Here is a 14,827-nt window from a genome sequence, read left to right as displayed (position 1 = left end):
AAACTAATTGTCTATTACTTTTCCATGACTGTGGAAGAAAATGACAACATTCTCAGTCATGACTCCTAAGTATGATGTCCTTAAAAGAACTGTCTACACTCATGAACTCAGTTTCTTTTCATTCACTCTTAATCTCGCACCAGTAAGTCTTCAGTTTCAGCCACTCCTCCAACATTGTTTTTCCTCAAGATTATCACTAATTTTTTTCTGTAATAAATCTAGGCATTTTTCTTACACTTCATTTTATTTAGTCTGTCAACAGTATTTGAGCCAATGGAGGACATCTCCTCTCTAACAGCGTCTTCAACTTGGCTTTCAGGACCTCACTCCCTCAGGCTTTTCCTCCTGCCTTTCTAGTGCATTCATCATGCTCTGTTTTGCTTGCTCCTCCTCATCTTTCTCCATTTGGACATTATTTTTTCCCAGGGCTCAGTCCTCAATCTTCTCTCTCATGACTTTTTCTTTTTTTGAGACAGAGTTTCACTCTGTCACCCAGGCTGGAGTTCAGTGGTGTGATCTCGGCTCACTGCAACCTCTGCCTCCTGGGTTCAAGCGATTCTCCTGCTTCAGCCTCCTGAGTAGCTGACTGTTACAGGTTCGTGCCACCATGCTCGGCTAATTTTTGTATTTTTAGTAGAGACAGCATTTCCCCATGTTGGCCAGCCTGGTCTCAAACTCCTGACCTCAGGTGATCTGTCTGCCTTGGCCTCACAAAGTGTTAGGGATTACAGGCATGAGCCACTGCACCCAGCCTCTTGTGACTTTTTCTACCGTGTATATGCTAGCAATTTCAAAATGTATGTCTCTTGCTCAGATCTCTCTCCCTAATTCCAGATTTCCATATCAGCCTGCCTACTTGACACCTCTATTTGGTTAGCTATTGGGTATCACACACTTGTCAGACCCAAAATTGGGCTACTGATGGCCTTCCTGAAATCTACACCTCATATAGTCATTCCTACTTTGGGTAAGGGCAACTCTTCCAGTTGCTCTGCCAAAAATCTCAGGTGTCATTCTTGACTCATCTCTCTCTCTCTCTGACACCTCACATCTAATCTCTCAGTAAATCTTGTCAGGTCTACCTGAAGAATATGTCCAGAAGCCAGTCATATCTTCTACATCTGAGCCACCCTCACCTGCAGTCTACATGAGTGTCATAGACTGGCAATTGATAGTCGTGACTTTTAAAAACTTCCCTTTTCATCAATTCTTAACTCAGTGGATATACTTAAAATATAAGCCAAATTGTGTCAGTCCTCTGCCCCAGCCCTTCTGATTGCCTCCCATTTCACTCTGAGTATGTGTCAAAGTTCCTCCTAATTATCTCCCTTGCTCTGCTTCAGCGGCACTGAAATTCTTGCCATCCTTTATCTACCCCTAGTGCTTAAAGACTCTAAGCACACCTCTGTACTTGGCAGTTTCCTGTGTCTGGAATGCTTTTTCCACAGATATCCTTCTAGCTTACTCTTTCCATTCCTTCAGTTCTTTATTTAAAACCTCCTTTCTACTAAGAAGTAGAAAAAGGGTAAAAACCTTTTTATGGAACAACCACTTTCTGAGGAAGAACCATGTACTACCCGGACGCATCATGCTTAAGATTCAACTGGAAGTTTACCAGGGAGGCTCTCTAATGCAACCAAGGGAAGGTTCAATGAAACAAAGTGATTTATCATCTCTAACTTCAAACCCATTTTTATCTTGACATCAACGCTGTTAACCTTATGTCATCATTTCTTAGAATCTTTGATATACAAATAAAAGGTTTTTGTATTAGAAAAAAAAAATCTTTTGAGAAATGTCTGTTCATATCCTTTCCCCACTTTTTGATGGGGTTGTTTGTTTTTTCCTGTATATTTGTTTGAGTTCTTTGTAGATTCTGGATATTAGCCCTTTGTCAGATGAGTAGGTTGCAAAAATTTTCTCCCATTCTGTAGGTTGCCTGTTCACTCTGATGGTAGTTTCTTTTGCTGTGCAGAAGCTCTTTAGTATAATTAGATCCCATTTGTCAATTTTGGCTTTTGCTGCCATTGCTCTTGGTGTTTTAGACATGAAGTCCTTGCCCATGCCTATGTCCTGAATGGTACTACCTAGATTTTCTTCTAGGGTTTTTATGGTATTAGGTCTAACATTTAAGTCTCTAATCCATCTTGAATTAATCTTCGTATAAGGAGTAAGGAAAGGATCCAGTTTCAGCTTTCTACTTATGGCTAGCCAATTTTCCCAGCACCATTGATTAAATAGGGAATCCTTTCCCCATTTCTTGTTTCTCTCAGGTTTGTCAAAGATCAGATGGCTGTAGATGTGCGGTATTATTTCTGAGGACTCTGTTCTGTTCCATTGGTCTATATCTCTGTTTTGGTACCAGTACCATGCATCATCACTCGCCATCAGAGAAATGCAAATCAAAACCACAATGAGATACCATCTCACACCAGTTAGAATGGCAATCATTAAGAAGTCAGGAAACAACAGGTGTTGGAGAGGATGTGGAGAAATAGGAACACTTTTACACTGTTGGTGGGATTGTAAACTAGTTCAACCATTATGGAAAACAGTATGGCAATTCCTCAAGGATCTAGAACTAGATGTACCATATGACCCAGCCATCCCACTACCGGGTATATACCCAAAGGATTATAAATTATTCTACTACAAAGACACATGCACACGTATGTTTATTGCGGCACTATTCACAATAGCAAAGACTTGGAATCAACCCAAATGTCCATCTGTGACAGACTGGATTAAGAAAATGTGGCACATATACACCATGGAATACTATGCAGCCATAAAAAAGGATGAGTTTGCGTCCTTTGTAGGGACATGGATGCAGCTGGAAACCATCATTCTTAGCAAACTATCACAAGAAGAGAAAACCAAACACCGCCTGTTCTCACTCATAGGTGGGAACTGAACAATGAGATCACTTGGACTCGGGAAGGGGAACATCACACACTGGGGCCTATCATGGGGAGCGGGGAGGAGGGAGGGATTGCACTGGGGAGTTATACATGATATAAATGATGAATTGATGGGTGCTGACGAGTTGATGGGTGCAGCACACCAACATGGCATAAGTATACATATGTAACAAACCTGCACGTTATGCACATGTACCCTAGAACTTAAAGTATAATAATTAAAAAAAAAAAAAGAAAAAAAAAATCCCCTTTGTCAGCAGAGACTTTTCTGACCATCTCAACTTTCCCACCACCTTCCCCATCAAACACGTAAACATTTCATTTTACTGCTTTAGTTTTTCTCCTCTAACGTACTGTATATTTTGTCTTCTCTGTCCGTTGTTATTGTGTGTTTACCTCACTCTCATGCATAGGGTTTTTATTTTTCACAACCATATCCTCACTGCCTAGAAAAAGGCCTAGCATATTGGATGTAGCTACCTAATAAATCCTTATTAAATGAGTGAGTGGAGTTTATCCTGGGCATATTGTTTGATTGATTCTCACTTTTTAAAAAGTTTGACATGGTTCACTCTAATAGTTTTGCCTGGTAATTATACACATTTTAAAAATTGTTTTGGCTCTTTATAATAAGCTACATTCTTTATACTAATTTTTTTATTTAGGGTGAAAAGCCCAATATTGTGGTTATTCATTATTTATTATTTTACTAGTAATCATAATTGTAATTATGGTAAACTGAGTCAGAGGAATTGCAAACTTTACTAGTATTTGATTTGATTTGATTTTTGAGATGGAGTCTCACTCTATCTCCCAGGCTGGAGTGCAGTGGTGGGGTCTCAGTTCACTGTACCCTCCACCTCCTGGGTTCATGCATTTCTCCTGCCTTAGCCTCCTGAGGAGCTGGGATTACAGGGTCATGCCACCATGCTCAGCTAATTTTTGTATTTTTAGTAGAGACAGGGTTTCACCATGTTGGTCAGGCTGGCCTCGCACTCTTTATCTCAGGTGATCCACCCACTTTGGCCCTTCAAAGTGCTAGGATTACAGGCGTAAGCCACTGCACCTGGCCACTCACTTTTATGTTTTTAAAAAATTGGGGTGGCACATTTAATGGACTTACAAATTCTTTTCAAGGGATTATGAACCTTTGGTATTTGAAATAAAAAGGCAGAGTTGGAATTTTTTTGCTTCCTATAGTAAGAGGAATACTGGTCAGGCACTGGCTCTTCTGATGGAGCAGGTGCTGGTGCTTGGCTGTATTTCAGAAGCAAGCTGCTCCCATCTGTATTGGTTGGTGAGCAAGACCAGTGGTCATTGATTGGTTGACTAGATTTCAAACTGGCTCTGGGTGACTTCTTGTTACCATTGGTACAGGTCATTTCTTTCCTAAGTTAGACTCAACTTTAACTGAACATTTTTGGTTTAAAAGTTGCCTTCAATTAACTATGGTCAAAATGAATCCATTTTATATTCCAGAATTTTAGACCTCATTTTAAAATTTTGGTCAAGATGAATTGGTTAATAATAGCTCTCAGGAAGATCTGTTTTCTTTTTTTTAAATACATATTTCTCTGTATAATTTATTCCTTAAAATTATTTGTCTTGTTTCTGTTTTTGGTATTTCTAGAAGCTTTTGCTCAAGTCTTAACATAATCTCCAGTAGGAGATTTTAGTCTCTTTGTCAGTTAATATATGTATATGGTAGTGATATTCTCTTTTTAAATTCCTTTTCTTTTCTTGTTCACTGTCTTCTCTGTACAATAACAGTGATATTCTTATACATTTTTACCTCATTAAAAATAATTACAGTTTTCAGGTCATGTGATGCCAACATGTTTGTTCCTTTTTGTTCGGTGTGTGCGTTGCTATTCAGGCTCTTTTGTGGTTCTACGTGAATGGCAGCTTTTTTTTTTTTTTTTTTTCTTTTTTTTTTTTTCTTTTTTTTTCTTTTTTTTTATTTTTATTATACTTTAAGTTCTAGGGTACATGTGCATAACGTGCAGGTTTGTTACATATGTATACTTATGCCATGTTGGTGTGCTGCACCCATCAACTCGTCAGCACCCATCAATTCATCATTTATATCATGTATAACTACCCAATGCAATCCCTCCCTCCTCCCCCCTCCCCCCTCCCCATGATAGACCCCAGTGTGTGATGTTCCCCTTCCCGAGTCCAAGTGATCTCATTGTTCAGTTCCCACCTATGAGTGAGAACAGGCGGTGTTTGGTTTTCTCTTCTTGTGATAGTTTGCTAAGAATGATGGTTTCCCGCTGCCTCCAGTCCCTACCAAAGGACGCCAAACTCATCCTTTTTTATGGCTGGCATAGTATTCCATGGTGTATATGTGCCACATTTTCTTAATCCAGTCTGTCACAGATGGACATTTGGGTTGATTCCAAGTCTTTGCTATTGTGAATAGTGCCGCAATAACACTACATGTACATGGTCTTTTGTAGTAGACTAATTTATATCCTTTGGGTATATACCTAGTGTGGGATGCTGGGTCATATGGTACATCTAGTTCAGATCCTTGAGGAATTGCCATACTGTTTTCCATAATGGTTGAACTAGTTTACAATCCCACCAACAGTGTAAAAGTGTTCCTTTTCTCCACATCCTCTCCAACACCTGTTGTTTCCTGACTTCTTAATGATTGCCATTTAACTGGTGTGAGTGGTATCTCATTGTGGTTTTGATTGGATTTCTCTGATGGCCAGTGATGATGAGCATTTTTTCATGTGTCTGTTGGCTGTATGAATATCTTCTTTTGAGAAGTCTGTTCATATCCTTTCCCCACTTTTTGATGGGGTTGTTTGTTTTTTTTTCGTATATTGTGTAGTTCTTTGTAGATTTTGGATATTAGCCCTTTGTAGATGAGTAGGTTGCAAAAATTTTCTCCCATTCTGTAGGTTGCCTTTCACTCTGATGGTAGTTTCTTTTGCTGTGCAAAGCTCTTTAGTTTAATTGATCCCATTTGTCAATTTTGGCTTTTGCTGCCGTTGCTTTTGGTGTTTTAGACATGAAGTCCTTGCCCTGCCTATGTCCTGAATGGTACTACCTAGATTTTCTTCTAGGTTTTTTTTGTATGATTAGGTCTAACATTTAAGTCTCTAATCCATCTTGAATTAATTCGTTTAAGGGTAAGGAAAGGATCCAGTTTCAGCTTTCTACTTATGGCTAGCCAATTTTCCCAGCACCATTGATTAAATAGGGAATCCTTTCCCCATTTTTGTTTCTCTCAGGTTTGTCAAAGATCAGGGCTGTAGATGTTGCGGTATTATTTCTGAGGACTCTGTTCTGTTCCATTGGTCTATATCTCTGTTTTGGTACCAGTACCCGCTGTTTTGGTTACTGTAGCCTTGTAGTATAGTTTGAAGTCAGGTAGCGTGACACCTCCAGCTTTGTCCTTTTGACTTAGGATTGTCTTGGCAATGCGGGCTTTTTTGGTTCCATATGAACTTTAGCAGTTTTTCCCATTCTGTGAAGAAAGTCATTGGTAGCTTGATGGGGATGGCATTGAATCTATAATAACCCTGGGGGTATGGCCATTTTCACGATATTGTTCTTCCTACCATGAGCATGGTATGTTCTTCTCATTTGTTTGTGTCCTCTTTATTTCACGAGCAGTGGTTTGTAGTTCTCCTTGAAGAGGTCCTTTACATCCCTTGTAAGCTGGATTCCTAGGTATTTTATTCTCTTTGAAGCAATTGTGAATGGAAGTTCATTCCTTATTTGGCTCTCTGCTTGTCTGTTGCTGGTGTATAAGAATGCTTGTGATTTTTGCACATTAATTTTGTATCCTGAGACTTTGCTGAAGTTGCTTTCAGCTTAAGGAGATTTGGGCTGAGACGATGGGGTTTTCTAAATATACAATCATGTCATCTGCAAACAGGGACAATTTGACTTCTTCTTTTCCTAACTGGATACCCTTGATTTCTTTCTCTTGCCTGATTGCCCTAGCCAGAACTTCCAACACTTGTTGAATAGAGTGGTGGTGAGAGAGGCATCCCTGTCTTGTGCCTGTTTCAAAGGGAATTTTTCCAGTTTTTGCCCATTCAGTATGATATTAGCTGTGGGTTTGTCATAATAGCTCTTATTTTTTGAGGTACGTTCCATCAATACCGAATTTTGAGCGTTTTTAGCATGAAGGGCTGTTGAATTTTGTCAAAAGCCTTTTCTGCATCTATATGAGACAATCATGTGGTTCTTGTCTTTGGTTCTGTTTTATGCTGGTTACGTTTATTGATTTGCGAATGTTGAACCAGCCTTGCATCCCAGGGATGAAGCCCACTTGATCATGGTGGATAAGCTTTTTGATGTGCTGCTGAATCCGGTTTGCCAGTATTTTATTGAGGATTTTTGCATCAAGTTTCATCAGGGATATTGGTCTAAAATTCTCTTTTTTGTTGTGTCTCTGCCAGCTTTGGTATCAGGATGATGTGGCCTATAAAATGAGTTAGGGAGGATTCCCTCTTTTTCTATTGATTGGAATAGTTTCAGAAGGAATGGTACCAGCTCCTCCTTGTACCTCTGGTAGAATTCAGCTGTGAATCCACTGGTCCTGGACTTTTTTTGGTGGGTAGGCTATTATTGTTGCCTCAATTTCAGAGCCTGCTATTGGTCTATTCAGGGATTCAACTTCTTCCTGGTTTAGCCTTGGGAGAGTGTAAGTGTCCAGGAATATCCATTTCTTCTAGATTTTCTAGTTGATTTGCGTAGAGGCGCTTATGTATTCTCTGATGGTAGTTTGTATTTCTGTGGGTCAGTGGTGATATCCCCTTTATCATTTTTTATTGCATCTATTTGATTCCTCTCTCTTTTCTTCTTTATTAGCCTTGCTAGCGGTCTGTCAATTTGTTGATCTTTTCAAAAACCAACTCCTGGATTCATTGATTTTTTGGAGGGTTTTTTGTGTCTCTACTCCTTCAGTTCTGCTCTGATCTTAGTTATTTCTTGCCTTCTGCTAGCTTTTGAGATGTGATGTGCTCTTGCCTCTCTGTTTTTTAATTGTGATGTTAGAGTGTCAATTTTAGATCTTTCTGCTTTCTCTTGTGGGCATTTAGTGTTAATTTCCCTCTACACACTGCTTTAAATGTGTCCAGAGATTTGGTATGTTGTATCTTTGTTCTCATTGGTTTCAAGAACATCTTTATTTCCGCTTTCATTTCGTTATGTACCCAGTAGTCATTCAGGAGCAGGTTGTTCAGTTTCCATGTGTTGAGCGGTTTTGATTGAGTTTCTTAGTCCTGAGTTCTAGTTTTTGCACTGTGGTCTGAGAGACAGTTTGTTTATATTCTGTTCTTTTACATTTGCTGGGAGTACTTTACTTCCAATTATGTGGTCAATTTTGGAATAAGTGCGATGTGGTGCTGAGAAGATGTATATTCTGTTGATTTGGGGTGGAAGTTCTATAGTGTCTTTAGGTCCGCTTGGTGCAGAGATGAGTTCAATTCCTGGTATCCTTGTTAACTTTCTGTCTCGTTGATCTGTCTAATGTTGACAGCAGAGTTGTTGAAGTCCCCATTATTATTGTATGGGAGTCTAAGTCTCTTTGTAAGTCTCTAAGGACTTGCTTTATGAATCTGGGTGCTCCTGTATTGGGTGCATATTATTTAGGAGAGTTAGCTCTTCTCGTTGAATTGATCCCTTTACCATTATGTAATGGCCCCTCTGTCTCTTTTGATCTTTGATGGTTTAAAGTCTGTTTTATCAGAGACTAGGATTGCAACCCCTGCTTTTTTTTGTTCTCCATTTGCTTGGTAGATCTTCCTCCATCCCTTTATTTTGAGCCTATGTGTGTCTCTGCATGTGAGATGGGTCTCCTGATACAGCAGACTGATGGGTCTTGACTCTTTCCAGTTTGCCAGTCTGTGCTTTTATTGGGCATTTAGTCCTAACATTTAAGGTTAATATTGTTATGTGTGAACTTGATCCTGCCATTATGATATTAACTGTTATTTTGCTCGTGTTTTGATGCAGTTTCCTTCCAGCCTCGATGGTCTTTACATTTTGCCAAGTTTTTGCGATGGCTGGTACCGGTTGTTCCTTTCCATGTTTAGGGCTTCCTTCAGGGTCTCTTGTAGGCAGGCCTGGTGGGACAAAATCTCTAAGCATTTGCTTATCTGTAAAGGATTTTCTTTCTCCTTCACTTATGAAACTTAGTTTGGCTGGATATGAATCTGGGTTTAAAATTCTTTTCTTTAAGAACGTTGAATTTGGCCCCACTCTCTTCTGGCTTGTAGAGTTTCTGCCGAGAGATCTGCTGTAGTCTGGGGCTTCCCTTTGTGGGTGACCCGACCTTTCTCTCTGGCTGCCCTTAGATTTTTTCCTTCATTCAACTTTGGTGAATCTGGCCATTATGTGTCTTGGATGTGCTCTTCTGGAGGGTATCTTTGTGGCATTCTCTGTATTTCTGATTTGAATGTTGGCCTGCCCTACTAGGTTGGGGACGTTCTCCTGGATGTATCCTGAAGAGTGTTTTCCAACTTGGTTCCATTTTCCCCCTCACTTTCAGGCACCCCAATCAGAGTGATTTGGTCTTTTTACGTAATCCCATACTTCTTGCAGGCTTTGCTCATTTCTTTTTTTCTTTTTTTTTTGGTTTCTCTTCTCGCTTCATTTCATTCATTTGATCCAATCGCTGATACTCTTTCTTCCAGTTGATCGAGTCGGTTACTGAAGCTTGTGCATTTGTCACGTATTTCTCGTGTCATGGTTTTCATCTCTGTCATTTCGTTTTGATCTTCTCTGCATTAATGAGTCTAGCTGTCAATTCTTCCACTCTTTTTTTCAAGATTTTTGTTTCTTTGTGCTGGGTACGTAATTTCTCCTTTAACTCTGATAAGTTTGATGGACTGAAGCCTTCTTCTCTCCTCTCGTCCAAGTCATTCTCTGACCAGCTTTGATCCGTTGCTGGTGATGGGCTGCGCTCCTTTGCAGGGGGAGATGCGCTCTTATTTTTTGAATTTCCAGCTTTTCTGCCCTGCTTCTTCCCCATCTTTTGGTTTTATCTGTCTCTGGTCTTTGATGGTGGTGACGACTGATGGGGTTTTGGTATAGGTGTCCTTCCGTTTGATAGTTTTCCTTCTGACAGTCAGAAGGACTCTCTGTTGGTCTGTTGGAGATTGCTTGAGGTCCACTCCAGACCCTGTTTGCCTGGGTATCAGCAGCAGAGGTTGCCGAAGATAGAATATTGCTGAAAAGCGAGTGTACCTGTCTGATTCTTCCTTTGGAAGTGTCCTCTCAGGGGTGTACTCCACCCTGTGAGGTGTGGGGTGTCAGACTGCCCCTAGTGGGGGATTTCTCCAGCTAGGCTACTCCGGGGTCAGGGACACACCTGAGCGGCAGTCTGTCCGTTCTCAGATCTCAACCTCCGCGTTGGGAGATCGCGGCTCTCCCAAAGCTGTCAGAGAGAGCGTCGCGTCTGCACCGGCTCCGCGACTTCCCCTGTTGGTTTCAGCTGTGCGCTGTCCCAGGGTGGAGACTACAGAGACGGCAGCTGCTTCCTGAGCGGCGTGAGCCCACCCAGTTCGAGCTTCCCAGCGGCTTGTACCACAAGCCCAGCAATGGCGGGCGCCCCTCCCCCAGCCTCGCTGCTGCCTTGGGATAGATCTCGGCAGACTGCTGTGTTAGCAGTGAGGGAGGCTTCGTGGGCTTGGGACCCTCCCGGCCAGGTGTGGGATATATTCTCCTGGAATGCCTGTATGCTTACAGCGCAGTATTGGGGTGGGAGTTACCCGATTTTCCAGGTGTTGTGTGTCTCAGTTCCCCTGGCTGGAAAAGGATCCCCTTCCCCCTTGCGCTTCCAGGTGAGGCGATGCCTGCCCCTGCTTCAGCTCTCGCTGGTCAGGCTGCAGCAGCTGACCAGCACCGATTGTCTGGCACTCCCTAGTGAGTGAACCCAGTACCTCAGTTGAAAATGCAGAAATCACCGTCTTCTGTGTCGCTCGCGCTGGGAGTTGGAGACTGGAGTTGTTCCTATTCGGCCATCTTGCTCCGCCCCCAATGGCAGCTTTTTAAAATAACTCTGTGAAGAATGACATTGGTGCTTGGATAGAAACTGTATTGGATCTGTAGACTGCTTTGGGCACTATGGTCATTTTCGCAATATCAATGCTGTCAGTCCAGGAGCATAGGATGTATGTTCATTTATTTGTGTCATCTCTGATTTTCTTCAGTGGTGTTTTCCAGTTATCCTTTTATAGCTGACTCACCTGCTTCATTAAGTATTTTCCTAGGTATTTTACTCTTTTGTAGCCATTGTCAAAGGGACTGGGTTCGTGTTGTGATGCACAGCTTGGCTGTAGGTGCTGTATAGTGTACTACTCTTGGTATTTGTACATTTTTAGCTCTGAGACTTTATGAATTCATTTATCAAGTCTAGGAGTGTTTTGTAGGAGTCTTTAGGGTTTTCTAGGGATAAGTCATATCATTGGTGAAGAGATAGTTTGACTTTCTTTTTTCCAATTTGGATGTCCTTTATTTCTCTTGCCCAGTTGCTCTGCTAGGACTCCCAGTTTTATTCTTAATATGCATGAAATAAAAGTAAAATTGAAAGTGATTAAGGATTAGTTTATTTCACACTCTGTCGCATACACAGATAAATTAATTCAAAGTTGTGTGTTAAAACACAATTAGACCCTGTCTTGTTCCAAAAGGAATTTCTAGTTGTCTATAAATACAGGGAATCAAGAATATAAGTGGAAAGTGTTCCAAAAAATAAAGATAAAAAGTATGGGTTAACACAGGGCTTCCCAATCCCCAGGCCATGGACCTACAGTCCCTGGCCTGTTGGGACCTGGGCACACGCAGTGGCTAGTGGCAGGTGAGAAAGCAAAGCTTCATCTGTTTAGAGCCACTCTCTGTCACTCACATTACTGCCTGAGCTCCTCTTCCTGTCAGATCGGTGGTGGCATTAGATTGTCATAAGAGTGTGACTCAAACCCTCTTGTAAGCTGCTTACACAGGGGATCTAGGTTGTTCACTCCTTATGAGAATCTAATCCTTTATGATCTGTCACCATCTCCTGTCACCCCCAAATGGGACCATCTAGTTGCAGGAAAACAAGCTGAGGCTCCCAGTGATATTCTACATTATGGTGAGTTATATAATTATTTCACTATATATAAGTAATAATAGAAATAATGTGCACAATGAATGTTATGTGCTTGAATCATCCTGCAACCATCCCCCAACTCAGGTCCACAGAAAAATTACCTTCCACAAAACCAGTCTCTGGTGCCAACATGGTTGGGGAGAGCTGGGTTAATGGATGTGAGATCCTTTTGCCTTGTCTTGGATTAATGTGCAGATATACATTGTGTGAATGACATCTGATGGCACCATCTTGCCCTGTAGATCATTTTAGGGATACCTCCAGTATTTCATGAAAATCAAAATTTCTTCTAGTGATGAACAAAATGATACCCAGAAGCAAGTTTTGGAAGAACAGATCGCTGGAATGTCACAAGAAGAGATTCTGACTAGTAAACAAGAGCAGATGGAAGTGGCTGAAAAGAAAATGAATTCTGAGGTATTTTCTTTAGTCATTTTCAAATGTTTTAATATGTGTATTTGTTTAAAAAAACAACTTTATATATTTTGGAAAGGATAAAGGATTTTTGAAAACATATATATACACACATATGTGTGTATATATATACACAGACACTCCATATATCCTTTATCATATCCTGTACATACAGGATAAAACCATGTTCTTAATTCAACTACATTTGACTGCAACAGTCAAGTAGTGATCCTCACAATGGCCTCAATCCAAAGGAGAAGGATTTCATATTTTTCATAAGAATTAATTTTTCCAATATCAAAAATAAGTTTTGCTACTAACAACAGATTTTCTAGTTTCTGAACATTAGTTCATCTTTTTAAAATATTGATAGAGAAATCAGTTTGTTATTTTCACTGATAGGAAAGTAGGAAATATATAGCTGGGTCAGAGGCCACATTGTGGATGTCATTATCCTTGCTTTTGAGGAGAGTAACAGTTTGCTCCAAGAAGTTTCTCATTTCAATGCAAAGAGTTTTGAATACAATGGCGTGCCATGATATACATTTAGTGATAATTTATTGATAAGCATTTTGTTCCCAGAGAAATATTTCAGTGTATTTCCCTTATTTCACACTTATTACTATTTCAAACGTTATAAAGAGGAAAGAAAAGTTATTGCAATGGCAAATAATCTCACGATTTCTAAGAAAAGCATTGTAAGTTGTATCTTATTTACCATTTGTATTTTGAAATGTAAGGCTTCTTTTGTATTAATATATTTACACCACAAAAGTAACCGTGATTTTATGAAGTCACCCATGCTGGAGTGCAATGGCACGATCTCAGCTCAATGCAACCTCTGCCTCCCAGGTTCACATGATTCTCCTGCCTCAGCCTCCTCAGTAGCTGGGATTACAGGTGCACACCACCACACCCAGCTAATTTTTTGTATTTTTACTAGAGACAGGGTTTCACTATGTTGGCCGGACTGATCTCAAACTCCTGACCTCATGATCTCCGCCCTACCTCGGCCTCCCAAGTGCTGGGATTACAGGTGTGAGCCACTGCTCCTGGCTGCATATATTTTTTGACCTCTCCTTTTAAGAATCATGATCTTAAATGAGTTCAGTGTTGTTTGTAGAAATGCAATGCTTAGATGCCTATGTGTACATTGTGGAAGGGTACAATGCTTAAACAGTTATGAATAAATGCAATTCTTATAACTGCCTGTAAAAATATTAGAAAAGCAGTATACTGATAAAACTTTCTTCAGAAAAAGGAACTTAAAGAACTTTAAGAAATTGCTTCCTGTCCAAATATATGCACTAGCTAAGGCTCTTACAATGGTGTGGTTGATAGGTTAGATATCAGAGTATAAACCCAATTTAAAAAATATACTCAAGCATATTAATCTTATATTTTATGCATCTGGGTTTTTTATAATTCAGAGAAAGGCTTTTCCAATTCTGAAATTGTAAAAATCCTCTAGTGACTTATTTTTCATGGTCTTTAAATAAGTATTTCAACTTCTTGGAATTTACACATTTTTAGATTTGAAGTTTTGTCCAACTGTTTTTCCAGTTAATATCCACTATGGGAAATCTTTCCTTATACAAATATAAATGTCATTCTTTAATTTCAGAAGAAATCATGATATGTCATTCTCTTGAGTGCTAAGTAAAAGTTCCCTTTGTTTACTTAGGTTTCTCTTAGCCATAAGAAAGAAAAAGATCTCTTGCATGAAAATAGCATGTTGCAGGAAGAAATTGCCATGCTGAGACTGGAAGTAGACAAAATAAAACAGCAGAACCAGCTAAGGGAAAAGAAACTTTTGGAGGAAATTGAAAGTGTGAAAGCAAAGAATGATAAACTTCTAAAGGCTGTAAAATTGAGGGAGGAAGCATTAACAAAAATCAATATTTAAGTACAGTGGACAGCTTAGCATTTTGACAACTGAGAATAATGATAAACTTCTAAAGGCTGTAAAATTGAATGAGGAAGCATTAGCAAAAATCAGTATTTCACTAGAGTGGACAGCTTAGCATTTTGACCACTGAGAATGCTCAGTTCTGAACTGCAGAATGTAAGACACAGCTAGGAAACACTGGAAATGGAAATCCTATCATGTCATTTTAGACTGACTACTGCCCTACATGACTGTGATCAAAGTCAGATAGATGAAAGAGACTTCTTTACAGAGAACAAACATGAACAGGTTTATTTACAGGAAAAAATGAATTCTCATATATCTAACCTAAAAGATAACAGTGAGATTCTTTCTGAACAACTCTAATGTTGACAGCAAAATTAACAGCCTAAACATTAAGCTGCATCACAGAGGATAAATTCTGAGAGACAAGATGGGGCAGGCCCCCATCTTTCCTGTTCA

The 14,827-nt window shown here is 39.9% G+C and overlaps 1 protein-coding gene across 1 annotated transcript in view; it reads left to right on the top strand.

The window, feature by feature from the left end:
* The window catches only part of LOC115895795 (POTE ankyrin domain family member D-like), a gene marked incomplete at its 5' end in the record, with an annotated part of 32,795 nt that extends 18,407 nt beyond the window's left edge, over positions 1-14,388 (top strand). Inside the window, 2 exons of the mRNA XM_030926390.1 lie at positions 12,336-12,459; positions 14,141-14,388. Of these exons, the coding sequence (XP_030782250.1) occupies positions 12,336-12,459; positions 14,141-14,362 (346 nt within the window). The remainder of the gene's footprint in view (positions 1-12,335; positions 12,460-14,140) is intronic.
* Between the last annotated feature and the right edge of the window lie 439 nt (positions 14,389-14,827).

The sequence above is a fragment of the Rhinopithecus roxellana genome, unplaced genomic scaffold (genome assembly GCF_007565055.1).
Source record: "Rhinopithecus roxellana isolate Shanxi Qingling unplaced genomic scaffold, ASM756505v1 contig2531, whole genome shotgun sequence".
NCBI lineage: Eukaryota > Metazoa > Chordata > Mammalia > Primates > Cercopithecidae > Rhinopithecus > Rhinopithecus roxellana.
This window is presented reverse-complemented; position numbering and strand designations above follow the sequence as displayed.